The 24,288-nt window shown below is 43.0% G+C and overlaps 1 protein-coding gene across 1 annotated transcript in view; it reads left to right on the top strand.

The window, feature by feature from the left end:
- The first annotated feature begins 2,948 nt into the window (after positions 1 to 2,948).
- The window catches only part of CRLF3 (cytokine receptor like factor 3), a 242,802-nt gene continuing 221,462 nt past the window's right edge, over positions 2,949 to 24,288 (top strand). The window contains exon 1 of the mRNA XM_085617194.1: positions 2,949 to 3,218. Coding sequence (XP_085473320.1) covers positions 3,093 to 3,218 — 126 coding nt within the window. The 5' untranslated portion in view covers positions 2,949 to 3,092. The remainder of the gene's footprint in view (positions 3,219 to 24,288) is intronic.

The raw sequence follows: 24,288 nt of genomic DNA, 5'->3' as shown, positions 1-24,288 counted from the left end.
TCAGAGGCATAAGTCCCTGGCTAGGCCCTACCGCCTACACTCCTGCATGGATTCTCCAGCTCTGCTTTACCCCACTGGCCAACTGACTAGAAAAAGTTCCCTCCCTCACTTATGTATCCCTAGGTCAGGTGACCTCTAGCCAAGGCGGCAAAAGTAAAACCACCCCTCCCTTCTAGAAGGTTCCAGCACATTCCAGGAGCTTCCCCATTCTACCTATGGGACAAAAAAGGTGGGCTGGTGTCGCAACATTGTTGTGGGGTTCCAGCCAGCTCCTGGTAGCTAGGGTGCTACTATGAAAGACCACTCTGCAGTAGCAGGGGTCTGTGGCGGCCATCTTGGGAGAAGGGAGCACCTGCACCTTAACACTGGTTGGCAATGAAAAGGCGCCCGGAGACCTAAGTCCAACATCAAAATGAGGGTGGAAAAAATGAGGCACGATCAAAAATAGATGGGGAGACCACCCTAGGGCTGACAGGTCCAACAGTGGTGCAAACTGCGATGGCTTTCTGACGAGAGGCCTGACACTTATTTTCTTTTACAAACTAAGCACTAGGAAACAGGTCTTGCGGTATGGACAGTCTGTTGTCTCATTGGTCTCCAACGTTGCTATTTAATGTCTTTCCCCCATTCCTCTCCATCCAAGGCTTCAGACTCAGCTTAGGGCAGAGGGTGGAGAGAAGCGACAAATGGTCACGGTAGCCCTAAATTGGTCATAGATGGCCTTGTTTTACCTCCTTGAGCAATAGGTGTTCATTGAGGGTCCCAGTCCTCTCACTTATCTTGACCTTCCTTTTCAGAGTTACCACCAGCTCCATCTACCAGCATGGACGAGGGGAGGGCTCCCATGCTGAGGCTTACTTTGGAAGGGAGCTATTTCTAGAAAGCCTTCCCCTGGTTCTCAACCATACTGTTCTGTGCCAATAAGCAGGCATCATTCCTCTGCTAGTCATTCCCCTTCTTCAAATAAAGTGTTCCAGTTTGCATGCTTTGTATGTGGTGGGCCACAAGCGGGGCTTGTTTGGATCTTTGGGCAGATTTGGCCTTCATAATAAACTACGCCGTTTGGCTCTTTAGAAACATTCTCTCTCTCTCTTGCTCTGTGGCGAATATTTGTCTCATGCCTGTGATTTGTCTCACACTTGTGATGTGTCCTTGACAGATGCTCCGCATAATCCCTTAATCGAACTTCTGATGGATGTCTCACTTAAGCACCTTCATCTGTAGGATTTTTCTTAATCACCAGTGCATTTATCTTGGCATAGTGGTGAGTTTGGTTTCTTCCAGGCCAGAGTCCCAAATAACAAGGTTTTTCCTGATGTCCAGCAGAGAAGATTTGCTTTAAATGTATTTTTATTTACAGAAGGAGATTGTCCTTCCTTCTTTTTTGCCGTAACCTTCTTCAGACAAGGAGGTTCATCTTCATTCATTAGTGTGATGCAAGCACTTGATACCAAACAAGCCCTAGTAAGAGTAAGTAATGGCCTACCATCCAGTTAGTCAGTGATGGCAAAGAAAGTCTTGAAGAATTTCACAGTTTAGTCAATGGTTAAATCAATGATTTCACTAGCATAGTCACTGGTTCAAACTGAGTTACCAACTATTAAGGAATTGTCTCTCAGTAGCATGTGACTCAAAACAAGAAATGATCTGTGACGTCATATGAATGTAAAAAATGCTATATTTAAAGTCAGTTATAGTCCCAACCTGCACAGAAAATACTGGGTGAAAAAAAAACTTTCAATCAATATAAACTCTCAAGTTGAAATTTTCTTGCAATTTTTGTATTATATCATTTCTTTATTCTTCATGCTTTGTAAAATTCATTCATGCTGTGCTGACTGAAATATACAGTTATTACATTGTGACTCTCAATGCATTTCAGACAGCATACCCTTCATACTAGGCATAGGATTTTGTTTCACCTTCGTTCCTCTAAGACCGATGACTAAAAAAGTTACGCGGATGAAAAAAGATAGTCCACTACCTTCATGCATTAATAAAGAATAAATGGCTTGTTGTAAGCTCTAACAAAAGCCAATAAAGGTCAAATGAGAAAGGTGTCTTGTGCTTAAAGATTGTACCACAATGAAATCTTGTTAATTGAGGAGTAACTGGTCCCGCCCGACCTGGCTGGAGTCCCGCAAAGAAAAATGATAACTTCTTGTTATTGTCATTTTATTTTTATTTTGCGGTGCTCAACTAGCAGTGGGGTGACGTTCCTCCGCCTTAGCGGAGGAGCCACCACTGGAAGAGATGCCAATACAAGCTACTCACCCCCGCATACAAGCCACTACACAACGAAGGACCTGCATACCTCATCCAACGCGTGACTTTTCACCAGCCCACCAGGAAACTTAGATCCAGATTCTTTGCCCTAGCTGCCACCCATCGCATCCCCCAGACAAACAGTGGAGACCGCTACTTCTCCCATCTGCTGACCAAGACCTGGAACAACCTCCCCCTGCACCTCAGAGCCTCACCATCGCCCCAGCAATTCAGTAAGAACCTGAAGACATGGATGTTCAACCAATAGGAGAACAAGCAGCGTGATCCAACAGCGCCTCGAGACCCTCATGGGTGTAGCAGCCACGCTCTACAAATCCTGATTGATCGATAAATGAGATACTCACTGTAGCATATGTCACATAAATAAAATGTCCTGCTGCTACAAATACAACATATCACATAAATAAGATATACTCAGGGGCATGTGCGACGTAAGTGAGCCATACTCTGTGGCATCTATCACATAAATGTAACCGACTCTGCCCTGTACTTAACCTGAATAAGACGCTCACACTAGCAGTAGTAAGATTAGTAATATGTACCCTGTCTGTGTCTGAAGACCGTACGCGTACGACATGCCGTCATGAGCGGGCGTCATGCCGCTACAGGCACGCCGCATGCCTGAGAGTTCCGCTGCCTGCTCAAAGTAATGCTGAAACTTTCTGCACCCCCGGGCTGGGCTGACAGCAGCGGCACCGCCTCGGCATTCTGCGGGTAGAGGCTTCCGCATCCGCCCGGGGAGAGGGGCGGCTGCAGCCGGGGACAGAACGTGCTGAGTGGGGGCTGCAACTGGCCTCGCCGTACCCATGAGAGGCATGGACATAGAGGCGGAAGCCTTGCTGCAGGAAGCCCAGGAGAGCATCGAGGCTGCACAGAACTACGGACGGGAGTTGCAGCAGCGGCTGCATGGGCTGCAGCAGGCGCGTAGACAGGTCAGAACTGGGGGCGCGGCGCCCGGGTTATGGGGAAGTTATTAGGGTACCTCGCAGTGAGGCACACACATCACGTGTCACGCATTCGGATTCCGAGGTATGGGATGGGGTCAGAGGCGTGAGAAAAGGGCAGAGACGAGGGGGGTCATACAGGAGGGGGGTTAGAAATAGGAGGTAAAATATAGTAGATGGAGGTGAGTGATGGTGTGATCCAAAAGGCACGAGATGAATGGCCACAGGGAAGAAGTGGTATTGGGAAGGGGTTCAAAGCAATAAGAGGGGCTGGCCGCATGCACGGATGTGGAATAGTTACAGGCACGGAGGGAGGGGGTAGAACTGGAAAGCAGGGGGGGCTGGTCGGTTGCTTAGAGGCAGCGTGGCCGTGGGGGTCTGGTCACGGCAAGGAAGGGCGCTGGTCTCTGACACCGAGGACGATAGGAGGGAGTCCGGGCTCAATGGGGAACGTACACTACACAGAAGGTAAGAGAGGTGTGTGGTCACTAGAATAAAGGGCACTTGTCACCGGCAAAACAGGGTGACTGGTCAAAGGCGAGGAGCACGCGCATGATTGCACAGACAGCGGTTTAGGCTCCCAATGTGGCGTTACCAATGTGTAGTCCAGTGTCCCCTTAAAGGAATTCATCTCCCAGCATGATACGTAGGGCTGCTATTCAAGAGATCGCATACATACTGGCAGGGGCGATTTTACGGAGCTTTATCAATATGCATGTGGGAGTCTTTTCAACAAGTATTTGGGGCTTTGCAAGCGGGTCAGTGTTTCAACCAGCCTTTACCGCCCTGCAAGCTGCAGGGTCTTTGTAAAGACTCGCAGCAGGTCACAGACAGGAGTCCGTCAGCACCCTCCTTTCACAGTCTTTAAATCAACCAGCCCTTACGCTGCCCGTTACTTTTACCAGCCCCTCTACTACCATTTCCCTCTCCCGCCCCCTCTGCTGTCTTTTTCCCTCTTTCATCCTCTCTGCTGTTTTCCCTTTACCTGGCAACCTAGTGCATTTTCCTTTGCATGCCTCCTTTTATTTTTTCTTTTACCTGCCAGTCTGCTATATATTCTTCCTGTCTATCACTGCCTTCAGTCTGAGTTTGGGAACTGTTTGTAAGTGGTTTTCCAAACATAGTGGTTTGAGTCCATTCTGGTTCATTCAACAGATTGTAGCACTTGGTACACACATTCTTGTCCTGCACCTTATGCTCCCTTACTCCTGGCGGAACCTTATAACTGCTTAGATGTCAGCAACTGGTCAGCTCGGTACAGGTTTTAGAATAAAGTGGCCCCGTACTATTGATTTTGCTCTGCCTTTCTAACATTAGGATTTCTGAAATGAGTGTTTGAGCTTCTATGTCAGTTAGGCACTATGGAACTGATCCGCAAGACAAATCTAAGTGCGGAGATCTCTTCGCACTTAGATTTCCGCTTATGCTTGAGCAGAGCTCTGCACCCAGATGGTGTTCACCAATTCTCGGTGAAAATCTCTACCCTGTAGTAGGATTTATGGAGCTAAATACGTTTGAAATTACAACCCTATAGCAAATTTACTGTTGGATTCCGTCTATACTTCTGCTCGGGAAGTTCTCTGCCAAGGTGGTGGAGACTTCTGAATGGAAAAGACTGAAGAGCATAGGGAAACACTATATACATGACCTGCATCTCAATCACCTGACATACATTAACACCCAAAGCATATAAATACAGCCCACACTCTAGGCTCTGCGCTCTTTCCCTTGGAGTGTCTGACCAACTGGATGCCGCACTCACCTTCATACTCCAAGACGCAGAAAGACCCACTGAAGAGGAAAAGAAATTGCAATGAAGAGGAGACAGACCTTGCAGTTACCTTTGTTGTTGGTCATTACAAGGATCTGCATGGCCTGCCTCTGTACACCCACCAATGGAAAAGGCGCCACGTAGTAGGAGTTGACAAACTGTGTCAATACATTGGGGCAGGAGGCACGCTTCTTGGGGACCTAAACAAAAGTATCAGAACAAGTGAAAGAGGGTAAAGCAGAACTGTCCCAGTATAGAGGTGGGAAATGCTTTTCCTGATGGTGGACCTAGATTTATTTTCTGTCTCAACACCCTCGAGGAGCATGTCTTCACCACCACCAATCACCCTCACTTGCTGAATGACCTGCCTGTTCGAGGGAATCCCAGTGTAAGGCCAGGTATGAACTCAACAGCCTCTCACACAGGTATTTCTTGTATCCCCACCAACGCCATGCCCTTCCCTCCATTCTTTACAGATAGGCAGATATCACACACATGTATGTCTATCTAACAACATATTACTCTAACTAACAGTACTTTCCACTTACAGTTATGTCAACCACAACTAACCAGTTGACTTAGTAATACATAAGTTAGTAAATCAATCTCTCCTCAAATAATCGTTTCTTAAAATGAGGGGTAGAGCAACAAAGTTATTCATCAACCTAGTGAAATAAATGTTCTTTTTTTGTGTGCAATTTCTTATGTGGGCAGACCGTGTGTGATTGATGTTGTAATGACTTTCACCTGCTGTTGATTGTGGCAGACTTCTGATGTTTCGACCCCTTCCCCTTGCAGTTGCAGAGGTGTTGCATGTGTTTGAAACCTTGTTGGAATATTTGATTTATAGTATTTGTACCTAAAGAATGTTAACAAATGTAAAATGAGAACAAATTAATAAAAAAGTATACAAGTATAAAATGTACGTTTATTTGACAAATATTTTTCTATTTATTTTTGTATTTTTTCCCTACACCTTAATTTTATTTCCCGTTTCCATTGATATCTGTGAGCGTGAATTGCCATACCAGTAATTGTCCATGTGTGGTACTTGATTTCCTTGAAGGCTTGCCTTAAATAGATTCAAGACTGTTTTGTTAGCAGTAGTACTGTTGTAGATTGAGGTTTAACATTTGTGAATAGCACTTGCCTTTCTCTTTTGTGCATGTGTTTTATTATTTGCATGTTCCTCCCTAAGCTCCACCATAAATATCCCTAAACATTTAGTAGTACAAAATCCCATTTTCCATCAACCTCCCTTGATCCGCCTAAATTTACTACATAAACATGTACCTACCTCCTTGTGAGATCCCGTCAATAAATAGATAGAAGTAGCAGAGAAGATATCTCTGCCCGCCGCATTTGTTAGTATGTGAAGTTGCACTACTGCAGTACTAATTCCCATACTCTGAAATGTCTTTTTGAATAGGCCTCAATGTGTACATATAAGATGCCAAACTTTAAATCAGGTTTTATACAATGCTCGACTTTCGTCTACAATATCCAAACGTCCCAAATTCTTTACAAAACCTTATTTTGCTTTATGAAAGATTGCTAGGTATAGCTGGGCTTCACAAATTGCTACCCATTGCTAGCCCATTCCTTTAAACAAATTCATCAGTCTGCTTTGGTTGGCGGTACTCATACTATAAACTGAATATTCCTACACCTAAAAATACACAATCTAAGTATTACTTTCTGTGATGAGACGTTGTAAATGAATCCGCTTTGTCTGCTCGCGCAAGATGCCATAGACGCACTATGGCTTTATTGACTTATTTAGTAGTTTTGAAAAGTGCATAAAGGACCCACAGGTGACAGAGCGCTTCACTTAGGAGAGGGTAATTACAATAATGAACACATTTACAAATTAGCTCAGTAAAGCAATATACACATAACTGACCAGCGGTTGCCTGTAGGTAGTTATAGTTAAGACCTAGTTTCCATAGGAAGAGCGTTTTTTGTTTTGCCAATAACTTTGGCGCTGCTTGACGAATCTTCACGCCATTTCCAAAACATATACTTTAATCGGCACAACTGCTGTGTTGAAAGTTTCGGGGTGATCCGTCAAGCGGGGGCCAAGAAAAAAGTGGGGTCCCAAGAAGAATTTTCTCCATGCATTTTCCCATAGGGATTTTGAACACGGCTATAGCCCGAACCACTGGACGGAATGACAGCACATTTGGCAGAAAGGTAGATGTTGGTCCAGAAAGCATGCTTTTTGTGATTTGGTGTAAATTTGATCAGTTGTTTTAGAGAGAATAAAGGGCAAAAAATATAGATATAATGGGATCCGGAAACTTGCAGTGGACTCGCGGATCCGCACGCCAAAGAAACCATGTGATTGGCTGACCACAACCTAAAAGAAAAGTTGCGGCCGCCAGTTTGTTTGTCACATTGGCTGGAGAGTGGGAAAATGAGTGCAAAAACACATAAGGGGGTCAGGATAGAGATATCGTGGCCTCTATCCTGACCCCCATAAGACACATAGAGGGGACCCCTCGTGGGGGGGAAATGGGCCAATTTTTTTTTTAATCTGATCAGCCGTTCCACCCCGAGACTCAGTGCGGCCCCGAGACTCAGTGCGGCCCCTGTGTAAATTCCCTGATCCAGAAAAAAGATCCTTAGAACTAGGAAAAAAAGGAAAACACTTGGGTTTTGGTGCATGCAGCAGGGTTGGTCGCAGGGCCTGGCTTTAGGCCATGCCCTTCAGCCAAACCCCACCACAAACAGCCATAGCCCTTGTGCGGCGCTGGTTATAATAACGTGCGTGCTAAAAACACCATAGAAATTCATTGAAAAAAACAAGGGTTACAGGGACATTATAGTTAGGTTCTGAATTTACTGGCACAAAACCATAGAAATTCTGCAGTTATAGTTATATTTATAGTTAAACTTATATGAAGAAACTATAACTTGTGCCATTAAGTAACTTAAGGCAACGAGTCATAGTTTCTTAACATAAGTTTAACTATAAGTATACCTGCTGAATTTCTATGGTTTTGTGCCAGTAAATACAGAACCTAACTATAATGTCCCTGCAACCTTTGTTTTTTTTCAGTGAATTATATATATGTGTATATATAGCAAAAAATGCATGAGAAGCTCATTCCAGTATATATATTTTTAATCTATTTACAATTATTTTGTATTAATCTGTTTATTTTTTGTCACTGTGTGGCTCAGTTTTTGTGATGTTTGCGTTTATGGATACACATTGAAAAACATTTGTTAAAATTACGTTATTACTGGCAATAAAAATAAAAAAATACGGCCTATCCTTCAAAAAATGAAACATTTATTTAAAAATAGTTGAAGTGCCGTTATGCTTACGACCTGGACTCTCTGCTCCGCTTCTATCCCTCTTATGGTTTTCTCCAATTTCAATGTAGATCTGAAACAATAGGTCACTTCAAAAATGAAAACAAGCTTTTGCAATGCAATAGGTCTCGCATTTATGCGAGTTTGAGCTATTGGCATTGTAAATGACAATGCCTTTTATTTATGTTTTGGTTTTTAAAACATAAATATAAGGCGTTGTCATTTACAATGCCAATAGCGCAAACTCGCATTAAATGCGAGACCTATTACATTGCAAATGCTTGTTTCATACTGCTAACAAACCTACCCCCTTGTCACGTGTATTGATGCATATACCTATATCAAAATACTTCAGGCTCCCATTAGGTAGCTTCAAGCGTGACTGAACAGAGCAAGCAAGAGTCCTCCAGGCTGGCAGGGTACCATAGTCCCGTTCTGAAATTTTCATTCAAAAGACCAGTGCATTCTGGGAGAGGTGGTCTTCATTTCCTTACATTGCAGCTATGCAGCTACCACTGAGAATAATTTATGAAAAAATGTCAGCCAACGATTGCCCGGGATGTGGCCTAACAGCTAGAGCGGTCGACCTCTAAGCTGGGGAACCAGGTTCGAGTCTCGGCAGGGACGCTCAACAACCTGTAATTCTGGGCAAAATCACTTATTCTCCCCATGCCTACTAAAAATTAATGTGTCTATCTGCAATGCAACTGTTAATTATGTGAAGCGCTTTGATACCTTCGGGTCCAGTTAGCGCTATATAAAACTCTAGAAAAAACATCTTGGCACCAGATCAAGGAAATTGCCCCACTGCTGTGAAATGTTGCGCTCCTTCTGAGTAATTTTGAAGCACAGCAAGTCTTAGTGCTTTTATATTTGCACTAATGAAAAGCGCGAAGATGTTGTTAGTGCAAAAAAGATATTTTGTGCTAACCCTGTTCGAGGTGTCAGTTCATTGTGTGATAATTTGCCAAGCACCAGTAAAAACAAATGCTGCAAACAGTACGAAATGGCCGCCGTTGTTGGTGCCTTTTACATGACCTGACACCATAGAACGATTACAAACCATTCTCTGCTGTGGGGTTGCACAAAGCCCGGTACACAGTTTTTAGTCACGTGCACGAAAGCCCCTTTCACTCCCAGGATGGTGGATGAGGAAATTATTCTCATGCCAGCACACTCCGTACTAGTAAAGGAAAAGTCTTGTTGCACAGAAAATGCCATTTAGACATTTATTCCGGAATTGCAGCCATTACAAGCCCGAGACAGCGCTGGCCGAGGGTTTGCATTAATTGCTTATTAATGGCATGCGACCTCAGAGCACAGTGTCCCTGAAGCGGGCGCCGCCCTCATTACAAAAGTAGAAAAACAAAAAATGAAACCGGGCGCGGTGACCCTAAAGTGGACACCGTGCTCAGCATACAATTAAAAGCACTATAAGAAAATCGGCTGCCATTGTCCGAACATTTGAAATTTAATATTGACTAGAAAGTTCTTAAAAGGTCTAGTAATTCGTACTGAAAAACAAAGTAGAGAAAATCAATCAAAAGCTTCTTACAATGCAGAATACAAGAAGGATGAGTCACCAAAAGAATGAAAACAAGACCAGCCCGGCGGAGCGTGGCGCGCGCGCGTGGCGGGGGAGCGGACCCTTTGAAGTGCGATGCCAAACAGATTGCATGGCGGCACGATGCGCGTGATTGTGCGCGTGCTCGCCATGCAATCCGCTTTTCGGAGCACTTTTAAATGCCCCTTACTATAGTCTCGCTTTGCGATCGCGTACGCGATAGCAAGGCGAGACCTAATGATATGAAAAGGATTTATAGAGTGCACTATACCCTAATGTGTCAAAGCGCTATCGGCAGGCACCCTGAAGCAGTCAGAAATCATCCAGAGATGCCTAAAGGATAGGGAAGGAGAAAAGCCAAGGTTTCATAAGTTTTTTTTTTTTAAATCTGGCAAATGAATCATCCACTCTGTCTCGCCATATATTTCTGTGCACCACGTGTCTAAATGTTGCCGTGTCTTGCTATGTGTCACCCCTGAGATGCTTTTTCTTGCCATCTCGGATCAATAGCTATAAATTAAAAATCGCCTGCATCATTTTGTGGGATTGCGCATGTGTGGTGCGGCCACATACAAAATGACGTGACTGTCATTTTTTTTATCTCATTCTTTAGCCATGCTGCACAGCATGGCTAAAAACCATTGGCAAAGCCAATGGGTCCCAGAGGCGAGACCTATTCGCATTGCCAGTGCTCGTTTTTACTAAGGAGGTGAACACATTGTTTATGAAAGTGGCAGGTTACGCATCTTCTGTCTGCAATGTTCATCTCACTGATTTCAGGAAGAATGTTCAGGTTTGTTTACCATAGAGAATGTTTTATTTGTTTTTGTAATATATTTGAAGTATTTTTATACGATGTGAAGACGTTTTTATCTATATGCAGTTATTAGCATGGTACATTAACGTGCATAAACATCTAATACTATATATGCAAAGCAATTTTGATTTCTAGTCCTCTTGAATGGCGTGTGGCGGAGATAGAACATTTGGAATAATAATGCTGCAATCACAAGCATTGGAATTATATAAAATCAACTATTTAAGTAACACGGAATAGAGTACAAACAGAGAAAGGGAACAAAATAAGTCTTTTAGATGTACCTAATTCCAACATGAAGCAAAACCATTCCAAAATGACTGCCGTATTTTTCACCCTCAGCACAATCAAGAGAGTGACACAAAATAACCATTAGATGCTTGCTGTACGTTGTGGTTCATAAAATTACATTTATTTTCTGCCAAAAAGGGACACCATTTGAAGTTCAGTATTTTAAAATTTCTTGAGAGAGTTGAACCTGGCTGTCAGTTCACAAACGATGCAAATTATTTTGGTGCCTTATAAAAAATCCGAATTTTCAATCTCATTGTTTCCTTGAAACAGGTACCTGGTGTATAGATCAGATCTTCTTTAAAATGAACATCCCTCAATTTCATATGGTTAATGTTGGAAACAGCCTGGGCTATCATCTCTGTACTGGTGACTGGAGAGATTAAGTACCCAGGAAGTGCATTAACATTTTCCTATTCGTTTAATTCATCAAAAGGGCCTGCGAATTTGATTAGCCGTTTGTTAGTTTCGGTTCACGATCCAGTCCTTTCGACAAAATGCGTGAATCCTGTTTTCATACAGGTGAGCCTGTATCTTGAAAGGACAATTCTGATTCATCCCTACCTGAATGTCTGGTTGGTCCGCCCCCCCTCGATTCATCATGTGGTGATGGAAAGTTGGATTGCACAAGACTTTTGGGAAATGTGTACAGATTATGAATAACAATAATTTTCATCTGCATTCTTGCGAGGTCCTTGAGTCCATCAGGACAACACAAAGTATGAAAGTGATCATGCCTTCCTCCTTCTCATGTTCAGGAGCTTCCTGGTTATCTGCAGGCATTGTATATTGTTTTGCCAACTGTAATTTTGGTAATATATGCTCAGTTTTTATGACGGTATGCTTGATCGTTGCCTTGGGGAAAAACTTGAGGATGGTGACAAGCCAATGATCAGTGTTATGGTCCTGTTCTTTTCATTGGAAATGTTATGTCTAATGTCACCGGTCTGATCTGTCTTCATGTAAAGTTACTACATAGGCTTGAAGCACTTATTGTGAAAAAGATTTATATAGCCAAGAGACATGTTAGAGGGGACCTTTAATTACACTGTGTTAAAGCCTGTAGACGGGTATTTTGTTACAATGAATCCCACATATTACTGTGGTGGGCAAGAGTTTTGGTTTTATTTACCCCCTCTAAGAAAACATTGGCATTGAAGATTTGCAGTGTGATAATTCTTGTTAGGCACTTTTGAGAGGATTTTTATATTGTTTTGGCAACGGTAGTTTCAAACATATTTGTAATTATATGACTGTATGCCTGATGGTTGCTGGCTTACGTGCACCACAGCACGCCTGACCTTGTTATGGCGACCAGACAATGATAAAGGCAATAGCCATAATTGGTTCGCTGGGAGACATTATGTCAGATGCCTGAGCTCTGATCTGTTTATTATGACAAGCTAAGACAAAGACAGAAGGCCTTACTTATTAATTGTGAAAAGCCTATGTTAAAGCCAAAAGTCCTTAAAGTGTGACTTGGTATTACACTGCATTAAAGGCTTTAAACAGGTATTTGTTTTATGGAATCTCAAAGATTACTGTATTAGGCAAATGTTTGGTGCTGGTTGCCCCTTCTAAAATGTCTTTCCGTAGAAGATTTGAACCATGTTAATCCTCTTAACATGGTTTGTGCCTTGTTTTGCCAACTGTAATTTTGTTCATAGTTACAATATTTATTAATGTATGTCGGATGTAGGAGAGGGTTCTGCAGCTACTGGGCTGCTTGCTTACATCTCATTTTACCTGCAGTGAGCCACATCTCACCTCTCCACTGCTTCTAAATCAGATGCCCGTCTTGGAATGATACATTCTATAGTACATCAATGTTTTACTGTTCCAAGGTGGCCAACACATTGCTTCTAAACGTGGTGGCCATGATGGAACATTAAAGAATCTATCAAAATGCAAAAAAAGGACTCCCTGCTGCGGATCAAGTTCCTAGGACAGGGCAAAACTCTCAGTAGAGACAAATTCCCCATCATCCTTTCTTTTCAAAATGAACTAATCAATCTCCCATATACACATCACTGTGGGGCTCAGAAGGTTATGTTTTTTTAGATTATATTATTTTCAATATCACATCTACAATTTAATCAATTCTTTATCAAAATATTCACATTGATTTCATAGCTCCAGGCTGTCTATCCTGGATATTCTCAATGCAGGTCTACTGAAAAACATACATATTAAATCTCAAAAACACTTCACCCTGCAAACATTTATACTTTCAAACACTTTTCATACATCCACACACAAACTAAAACAGATCTGTAGCAACATTGGTCTTGAGTGTGTTCATTATATCATTTTATACTTGAACACTTGAATTTTTATTTACGCATATTTCTTTGTCTTCTGTGTATGTTGCAATATGATGACACAAGTTAAATTTTCACACTCTGTTGTGGCTAGACTTAAATCTCTTCGACTCGTGTTTCGGCGTGAAATGCCTTCTTCAAGAATGCCACCAATCAAGACCCTACTGTGCTTCCAGCAACCTGCAAAATTTAACATAATACTTTGCTGAGCCTCACATATATGTACATCAACAGATTTAACAAACCTATATTATATAAAGGGGAACCGCCACCTACCATAAAGCCTTCACCAGACAATTCACCGGTAGTGAAAGATTATCGGAAACATTTTCGAAAAAAATATATATAGATCAATCAATCTTATTTCCCAGAGGACTCCAGATGTCACCTCCAGTGCAAGCATACCATAATGTGACTATTTAATAGCTCTTGTGTTGGCTATCACCTTCATACATAATGGGATCGCCTACCATAATCAAGGGTGATGCAATGTGAACGGTCCTCGAGAAACAATTTACTGCAAAATATCCAAAGGGGAAAAGAGGAAGTCCTTGCTGTGGAACAAAACAAACCAAGCAAATTAATCAGGCTCTTGCGGTCATATTTTTAAAAAGGGAAGAAGTACTGGGCAGAAAAACAATCTACCTGTATGAATTGTCAAAAAGCAACACAATGCGTTCTTAAGATTTCCTTATCTGTAGAGAGAGAGCACCCTACAATCCATGCGGAAGGTTTGTATTTATTTCCTATATAAGCTGCAAAATATAAAGGGATGGTGGTATTAAAGTTCTGTACCAAACTTTACTACGTCCAGAATTTTTAGTATTTCAATTTATCTTTGGGCTGAAGAATTATTAATCCTTCTCTTCCCCGGGTGTTCCATATCGCTCCCTGAACTTCAAATCCTTGTTCAGACCTACTGTGTACCATACTTATCTACACCCATACTATGTCCAAAATTTTATGGGTGTACCCATGTCTAACGTACACTACTTTACGTTGTCTCAAAACTTTTACATACATTGAGACAAACAATCAAGACATTTGACGGGTCTCCTTACTTCCACTAGCCTGGACAATCTCTCGGGAACATGGCCTCTGTAGCTCCACCAGCAACTGTTTGCACCCTGTTCCGGGACACCAAAAAAACACATCTTAAGTACCCAGAAATCACTGTTGTTCTAGACTGCACCTTTCTCCTTATCTTGCTTGTCTCCGGGGGCCATATTCAAACAGACCGGAATCTCGACATCAGCGATTTTTATGGTAGCCCAATTAATGCTTAATGGGCAGAGGGCAGATTTTGTTACAGTGATGGGCCTAAACCTGCCTAGAATGGTATGCCAGATCTATTAAATAGTCTAATATGTTACAGGCAATAAACTAATATCATAATGGAGCCTAATTAGTTCCTATTTTGCTGGTTCTCTCGCGGCGATCTTGTAATGTGCAATCATCGATCTCCAGCTATGTTTTATGATGCTGAATGTAAGACTTCCTTACTAGATAACCACTCATCCATAAGATCGAATGTATTCTTGGTGGTTCCTACTTGAAATAGCGCATTATTGGCTATAGCGAATCGAGTTCTCCCAAGGGAATTCGCTATTCAAGCCCTGGATGTGGGTACCTAATGTAAAGATCGAAAAGACCCCTCAGAGTTTTCTTATTTCTGCTTGATCCATCCTTTTATTAACCATGACCTTTTCGATAATGAGCCACTTAATTTCCTCAGATTGATGTCTATTTTCTTCATAGTCTTTAACCATGGGTGCATTTAGTTTCTGTGTCTTGACCGCCGATCTATGTTCGGTAAGACGAGTAGAAAGGCTGCGGCCAGTTTCACCTATATAGTCATAACCACAAGGACATAAGAGTAAATAAATTACATTTTTCGTCTTACCACTGGGCAAAGGTCTTAGTTGCAGCGTGGGTCCATTATGAGTATAGCTATCCGCCCCAATCGCACTGTTGCAGGCTTTGCATTGGCTGCACGGATGGTTCTCCTTTACAGGATCTTTGCCATCAATAGTTTTTGGAATGAATATAGCCTTCCTTTGACGCCGAGATCTTACACTGCTATCCTTCAGATTTTTATTTCTTCGGTGTACAAACAGCGGTTTATCAATTTTGGCATTATTCTTCAAATCAGTGTTGAGGATATGCCAGTTCGAATTTATGATTTGGAGTACCTTTTCATTCAGAACTGAAGGTCTGGTGACTCATATCAATTTAGGATCACTTTGTTGATGTTCTTTCTTCAGTAAATGTTCTCGGTCATAGAATCATGCAGGTTTGTCAGCCTTTCTGACTGGCCTTTGTGGGTATCCCCGTTTTAACAAATTTTTGTTTCATAATCATTGCTTTCTCATCATAATCCTCAAGATTGGTGCGATTCCGCTCTTAGAATAAAGAATAGAATAAGCATTTATAGAGCACATAGCTACGCTAAGGCATCCCAGCGCTATCTGCAGAACAGTGGACTGAAGAGGCATCCTTACTGGCTGTGAGCTTGAAAAAGCCAGGTTTTTAAAAGTTTACGGAAGGAAAGCTGGTTGGGATCCCTACGTAGTTGGAGGCAGAGGGAGTTCCAGAGCTTAGCAGCATTATAAGAAAGGGAGCGACCGCCACCTCTTGCTCTCTTTAGTTTTGGGACAGCAGTGAGTGAGAGGTTAGCTGAACGGAGGCTTCTATTAGGGCAGTATGGCACCGCAATGGCTTTGTTAATGGGCGGGCCTGTCCCCCAGAAGGACTTGTGGGTGATACAGAGGGCCTTAAACTTGACTCTCTCCCAGATGGGTAACTAGTGCAGAGTGATTAGTGCGGGTTTGGCAGATTGACGATAGGGTATTTTGAGAATCAGGCGTGCTGCACAGTTCTATATGACCTGTAGTTTAGAGATGGTAGATTGAGGGGCTCAATCAGAGCTTGGACCATTATCTGCCTCGCAAAAAGTGGGAAAAGGGGAAGGATTTTCCTCCGCATGCTCAAAATACCAAAGCATGTGGCCGACAACTTTGTTGCTTGATAGTTAAAAGTTAGGTATTGGTCCAGCCTTATGCCCAGACTCTTAATTTGTTTTTTAGGCACTGGTGGGGGGGGGGGGGGCAAGGCACTTAGGCCATAGTAGCGTGGAATTGAAAGTTGGCTCATTGCCTAGAAGCATGAGCTGTCTTGTCTCCATTTAATCTTAATCTTAGGAACTGGCCAAAAGGGATACTTTATTTGGTTCCTGGGATGAAAGCTATTGAAGTGGAGAAGAGTGTTACATTCCTTACATTAAAGAATCTATACACTATGTACAATAGCATTGCAAGACGACCACCCCTTCTTTTATTTTGTCTTTTTATTGCAAACATACCCCCGCTAGCCTAAAAACCTTAAAGATCAGGCTGTTCCTGCTGCTAACCCCTTAACTACCACATACCCTTTATACCTGGTACTGATTCAGCTAATACCATGTAACAGGTACTCAGAGAAAAAAAAAAAAACAAGAGAGGAGTTCGGGTAATCGGAGACTGATTGCCGAAAGGGGAGAGCACAATTCACAGCAGCAGCAATTCACTAAGTAAATGCAAAGGAGAGAAGCAAAGGCCAAAGGAAGCACAAGCAAAACTTCAGAGCCACCCGAGGAGGAACGTGAAGGGTAAAACAAGAAAGGTGCTCCGTGGAGCAGAGGGCGGATGCTAACTACACAGAAATTGAGATAAACTCATCAACGAGTATTGTTGCCAGACACAGACTAAATGCAATTGTCACCTCTTATATGGCCGTGGACACTGTGATATGAAAGAGGAAGTACTAATGATGTGAAGTAATGTGCGGCCATACTAGATAAGAATAGAGTTGTTTCTACAACCATAAAATATGGCAATGTCAGCCAAATCCAATATGGCCGACCCACAGAGAGAAAGGTAGTTACAGGCGCATCTCCTGCACAAGATCCTTCTTCCTGCCTCTGGCCGCAAGCATCGCCAGCCCCTTTTTTGCAACCATATTCGCTTCCTACCGAGTATGTTACTCTGAAATATTTAAGGGAAGTGGTTATTATGTGTTCCAATGCGGTCTCTACAGCGAGGCACAGGGGTTACCATTCCACACCCTCCTAGTGTGCTCCCTGACACCTCCACATTTATGCAGCAGCATGTTTTCTCTATTCTACTTTTAGTCTATACATTTTTCGTTCATATGCTTGTTTAATTTGTGTGTGTGTTCATTGTCAATGGGTAAGTGGGTGAAAGGAAGAATAAGTTGATGGGTGGTTGAATAGACGCATGAGCACGAGGATGAGTCACATTGCACATATGATGATTTATTAAGGGCCTGAAAGCGCCAGTGATCGAAGAGGCATTTTATTTTTTCTGCCAGACCTATTGGCATTGCCAATGCTTGTTCAGATTAGAGTGAGCCACACTTATTGTATATGTGATGCTTTGGGTTTGTATCACTAAGGAAGCTTGTTTACTTCTTCTCTTTGGTTATCGACGAGATTGGCAGTGTGTAATCTGGTCCTGAAGAAAATGTTAAGAATAAAAACTGAGTTTGTAAATTATTTCTATTGAGATTCATTGTTTATTAATTTATCAGATGTTTATATCCTGAAAAAAGATGGCAAGGTTTCCACCCAGGAGAAACAAACTTTCTATCCGGCATTGTCTAATGAGGTGCTCTGTTTTTCAGGTGAATTACTTGGTCAGCTTGGGAGCAGTGTATCGTGGGGATGTCAGTGACTCTAAAATGTATTTCAGTTTGCGTTTTCTTTTGTTTCTTTTTGTTTTCTCGGAAGTCTGTTGCCATTTTATTTTAAGTGTAGCGTTTGTTTTTTATTTTCTTACTTTGTTCTCTCACAAAGTATAATCTACCATATAAACTCAACTACATGGCTTGCCCTCTGCCAGTGTATGCATCTCTCCACAAGGAGCTTTAATAACTTCTCAGATAATTAGGAAATAGTTTAGTGAAAAATTATTCAAGTAATGCAGTTGCGGATTTGTGAACACGGATGGCCAATCTTCACTTTTAAGTGTGGTGAACGAGAGCCATAGCGGATACCTGTATTCCAACGGGCTTGTTCTGTTCAGCTTTTTTCTGTCAATCGGCTGCATCACTGCTTGGTACTATTGTGTACCTTCAACAAAAAATCATGCACCGCTGAACATGCAACCTTTGCGATAGAAAGTAAAGCATCTAACCAGTACACATCACAGTTGACTGGCAGTATAGGTGGAATGGTTTGTTTGGGTACAGCTCTTGAAATAGTCACTGCATAAGGGCTTGGGCCGTCATAATTCTGTTTTCAGGTCTTGGGAGGTACACTTTCCCTTCACTTCTGTTAAAGCTTGTTGCACCTTTCTTATTTCCTCAGCCTTCCACACACCCTGTAGATCACCAAATGGGTTGCTCAGGAAGGAAGAGATTCGGGTGGTCTGTCAGTAGGTTTCAAGGCAGTGCTGCTGGGCTTTTTTCCTGTGGCCTATTGGTCTCTGTACCATCTCGCGTGGTCCAGTGGCTGAACAAATGTTTGTTTTATAGAGAGAATGGCTGTAATAGTGTTCATGTCCTAGCCTATCGGCAGGCTGGGCCAAAAGCTGTGGGGCTTGGATTGGCGAAAGAGAGACAGACAGTTGGCGCAGTGTAGCCTTACCATCAAACCATACAGGCCTCTTATAAGTTCTGCCCCACACCCCCACGCAACTGAGTGAGGGACAGCCACGAGGGAGAGGGTTGGTATGTAGCTGTTTTTATTGCATATCTAATATTTGACACTGTTTTTACATTGCAAATTTTGGCCACAAGGGTTTTGCAAGGTAATAATCACTGTATTTTGTTCAATAAAAACTGAAAAATACAAGGAACATATATTCTCTGTTTGTTTGTCTGTCTAGTTTGACACACAAAATTCTTGTACCCTTTGAAGCACATGTGCAGCAATTATTTTCCTTATTCCACGACAGCATGAACACGGTAGTGAACTGTATGAGCAGGAATTTACCTAACAACGCTAAAACAGACCTCCTCGTCATACCAGGTGTAATTCCCCCTTGATCACTTCCTGGCTCTTGGGCTTGTTTAACTTGGTCCTTCTACTCCAGCGTCCTCTGTCTGGAATCTTGGGTTTGTGCTAGTTCAATGGCCTTTCTTTAACGGCTCAGGCGATCAAATTGGCCTCCCATTGCCTGTTTTTATGAAAATATTTCGCAATGTTCTCCCTTATCCTCCCAGTTCTTTCAAACAAGTGGTGATATAGCCAGCTATTATTAGCTGCATCGATTAATCCCATTTGTTTCATTTCTGGGCTTTCCTGCGTCTGTCCTCTATCATCTTCTACGTCCTCAAAATTCAGCTATCCGCCTAACACTAGCCTTACCCTCCACAACCTCTGCATCTAAGGCACTCGAGAAGATACACCTGGCTTCCCAACTTTAAAAGAATCCCAGTCAAATGCTTTGCCTTGACTTTAAAGCCCATCAGGATCGAGGACTATCCTCTCTCCGTGACCTTTTAATCCAGTATCACCGTCCGCGCTCTTTAGGCTTCTCTTCAGCTAACCTTCTGACTGTAAGCAGCGTTCGTAAATCCAGAGCTGGAGGCTGAACTTTCTCAAATCGATCAGCACAATTATTGATTTTCTGCCAGTCCACCCTCGATCTCTCGCGAACACCATGGCTTTGAGAAAAGCAGTGAAAGCTTGGCTATGCGCTCCCAGCTGGTTGAGTACGGGGCCTCCTCTGCCGCCACTCACTTCCAGCTCCAGGACACCTTCCTAGGTAAACAGACCCGAGCATGCTTGTGGTGAGGCTCCCTCTCTGCTGAAAGCCCTCATTATAAATGCTCGCACTGGGCTGGGCAATCTATGTGCTGGGCCCTAAGATTTGGGATGTCCTACCTTTGAAAATGTGCCACCTCTGTGACTTTAGCCATTTTAATCAAGCCTTAAACATGCACCTGTTTTTTGAATCTTTTTAAAATGTTATTGTTGTTTTCTGTGGTCCCTTCCTAACACAAGGTGCTCTCGTGGTGCACTTACCCTTGACAAATTAATGAAATCCATACATGAATCTGTGCCAGTCCTTCATTGCCCCATCGTGGGAGTAGTGGAATTTGACTTGTTCATTTTGCATAATGATATTTCTTTTGGCTGCAATCATCTTTTGGTGGATTGTGGTCTTGCTAAAATGTTTTTTTCTTAATTTCTGCATATTCCTAGCAAAATCAATTTTGGGTCAAGGTTTATCTCGCAGTACATCATCACAGAGAACATCTAGTGTATCCATGCAATACATTTTAGGGGGCGGCAAACACATTAGTATACAGAAAGCCATCTAAATGTATTTTGATAGGGTTTTGCGTAGGTACTTCACCTGAATTATCCGGAGTCTTAAGGTAATGGTCCCTTTTCTTAGGAATGTGACAGGTTGTGGCCCGCACCCCTCCTCCATGTCCCAGAATGCCATCCCACGCTGTTTTCCGCTGCTTTCCCAAGAGCTTTATTGTGAAAGCCTTCAAGGCCATATGCAGTGTAGAAACTGCCGTGCCAAGATTTGGCGTAGAAAGTGTTAGCTTAAATGGATTATTTTTCTGGGATGAGTATTTCTCAGTGTAGTTGTCTGTAGAGTATGTGCCACACTTGACGTTAGGGAAACTAATCCTCAATTTTCAGATTGTGCTTGTGTTTTAGGTGATCAAAGGTTTAATGGTAACTCTTTTGCATAAAATCAGTTGGCCTTGTCAGGAACCTGTGATCGGCTGCCTCTCACCTCATCCATTAACCCTCCTTCAAGAGACTTAAAATTGGTGGAAGATCTTTGGGAATCCAGGGTCATATACTGTGGAATAAACTCAGCCCTCGCCTCAGAATGAATGTAACTATCTCTAATTCAGGAAACTGAGAAGGGCTTAACTAGAAATAACTGCACTGGGGGAGCAACTGACGAACGTTGTTTCCTGGCCCTTCCCTTAAATCTGGTTGGACTCTCACCTAGTTTTTTGTCTTTGCTTAAAATACCTCTCTCCTAGCCCTCTGAAGTGACCCCGTGGATGTGATGGGACTTTATAAAGCTCATCATAAAACTGATGTATAAAGTTCAATGACGCACACTGTCCTGGTGCCGAATGCTGCGCCTTGAACCTAGTCTCACGCGATCAGAAAGCTTGGAATGTTATAAAGAACCTCAGTGATGCTAGGAGATGCCCGCTGGAGTCCAAGATGCTTTGCTGAGAAAGCACTAAAATCTTTTGAAGAGGACCATCCTGGGATCAGAATGAGACCTTGTACTGATGAAGCTTTCTCCTGCATTTACCTGCAGCACAGAGTGTAAAGTTCAGAGCAGGGAGCTCGCCTGTAGGTTGTGGTCAACAAAAGCTGAAGGAACACCCCACCGAGAGCTCGCCTGTAGGTTGTGGACAACAAAAGCTGAAGGAACACCCCACCGAGGCCTGCTGGCGATGACCACTGCGGCTGCAAAGGAAGCGGTGAAGGAAAACCTGCCCAGCCAGCTCTGCCTGCACCAGGCTTACATGGAGATGTTTTGGGGAGCATAGGTCAGACTGAATTATCTTCTGAAACCTGCCTTTTCACATTGTGAAGAAATACTGTGCAAATGCTTGATGTTTAGATTCGAACCGTACTTCGGGAAAAACGTGTGGCCTGATGTATCATTGGGCAGGTTAAAACGCGTGTGTGCAAATTGCAAACCAACTGGTTGTGACTTGCCCAGCTATTTGTGAGATGACCAATGTACCAATCAGTCCGGTATGAAAATGGATATTCGCAGGAGATCCAAAATCTTCCCGCTTCATGAATATTAAGGAGAAAGAGGGCATTTTGCAGCCCCATGTTAAGGCCTGCAAGCACAGGGATGGAGGCCTACAAGCCACAGCAGAACTCCATCCGTGCGTTGGCAATCCTTCAAGGAGAACATTTTTTTATCGCTGTCTGTATCTCTTAAATGCACACGGAATTAAAAAAATATTTCACACTGAAAGACAGACATGGCAGGGAGCATGCAGTGATTACCAGGACCGCTCTCTTCACCTCCCTAGACTGCCTCCAACAATCTGGGAGGAGGAAGAGGTCCTGCGGAGACAGCCTCTCTCTTGCTGTGGAAACCATCCCAACTCGGGTACCAGTGACTGCATTATTGTGTGACCGCAGTTGTGGTCGTAAACCATTGATTAATGCAAGACTCATAAAATGGCTTTTATACATTGCACAAGGGTTTTTGCAGTCACAAGCCCTGTGGTTTTGTGAATCACGGGCTCTGTGGCCACATAATAACTTTTCACTCAACCCTAGAGCTCTTTATAGGCACTCGTATATTTATATTTGAGACATGTTTGACTTACTGACAGCTTGAGCTGGGATCTATGTCTAGACAGCTGTCCGTTTCAGCTCCAGGCGAATTTGCATTCCAAAGATCAGAAATCGATGGTATTAATGCAGATATGTGATTTCAGAAAGTGCCCATGCCCCCTCCTTTCTTTTCCATGCAAAATGAGCACTAATTTGTCCTATGTCTCTAAAGTGCTTTATGTAAATTCACGACGCGAGCCTGGTCAGTGTCTAACCTTCCTGTTCCTAAATAAAATCACGACAGTGCGTGGTGAGAATGAAGGCGACTTTCTGTCCCTAAGGAGTATAACCTTTACCGTTTTTAATCAAAAGACAAAATGTAAAGGGCATATGTGCTGCACTGCACAAAACCCTCTGACATCATGTATGCTTCTAGGAGCTGAAGCCTTCGAGGAGGCCACTCTACTGCTGATGCGCGGCTCGTCATTGAGGCACAGTGAACGTTTTTCAAAGTTAGAAGTGTACTGCAAACAGAAGCAGGAAAACATTTATTCCACAGAGACCAGGAGGGGAAAGCGTTTTCTGGTGTCCGGGATGCGCTATATATAATTAGAGGAAGATGACATGCGTCCCCCCTGTTAGCTTCTTTACAAAGAGGTGTACAGCTGCTCCAGGAGTACACTTTTTAACTATAAAGAAATCTAGAGTGATTCAAGGTAGACGCCTTCAGATGCCCACAGTAAAGCCTTATTCTGCCGAGCTTGTTAAGACAATAATGGATTGTTCGTTCAAGCAATACTGTTTGCATTGGAGGACGCTCAAGGCATAAATAAAACCTGGAATTAAAACACCGCTTAATGGTTACTCCTTTTAGACACTATTTCCGACAGTAGGGCTAAAATGTCTTTCCGTTCAGCCTCGGCTGGTGGCCTCTCGTCTCGAGGAGAGAGATGTTGGCTCGGGAGAGAAGGCTCTATGTGCATTGACACGGCCTAGAACTGTACCTTGTTGTAATTTCCACAGATTGGGGCCTGGGGGGCAGGGAGTGGGAACTAAAGGGCTGATCTCTGAGACTATCTTTCAAACAAACTAGGATGCCTCACCCTTAAACAGTACAACACTTAAGCCGCCTACACAGCTCAAAAATGTGGTCAGGTTGGAAGTTCCAAAGCAAGAAAATGCCCTTGTAGCATTCCAAATAAATGTCAAAGGATAGTATTCGAACAGTTGCTGAGGCTATGTTGTAGAGTTTATATTTTTATTCAGAGGGTGAGGTTAATTTAAAAAAGAAATGAGATGCAGTGATCTACTCAAGAAGATCAGCCAATGTGTTTCACTCTCGCAACCTTATGCAATGCCCATGAGTTTTCTCAAGGCACAGTAATCCTGAATTGGAAATATCTATGAGAACAGATCGAACAAAAGTGTTGACAGGCTGTGCCCATCCTCAAGGGTTATCAGGAATAACATATGGTTTCAGTCACCTTGCATAAGCTCTTGGTGTCGGTGCCCATCGTGGTCTGATCTGTGTTGCACGGACTCATACACACCTGGCTGGCCCCGGGAAACCCTCCGGGGTAGCTGTGCGCCACACAAATTCAATTCAATAATAATAATACACACGTTTGACCAAATGCTTTTATGGACGATCCTTGAGAAAGCTCATGCGCATACGTTGCCC

Source organism: Triturus cristatus, chromosome 7 (genome assembly GCF_964204655.1).
Source record: "Triturus cristatus chromosome 7, aTriCri1.1, whole genome shotgun sequence".
In the NCBI taxonomy this organism is placed as follows: domain Eukaryota; kingdom Metazoa; phylum Chordata; class Amphibia; order Caudata; family Salamandridae; genus Triturus; species Triturus cristatus.
The sequence above is the reverse complement of the archived record's forward strand: the minus strand, read 5'-3'. Positions and strand labels throughout refer to the sequence as shown.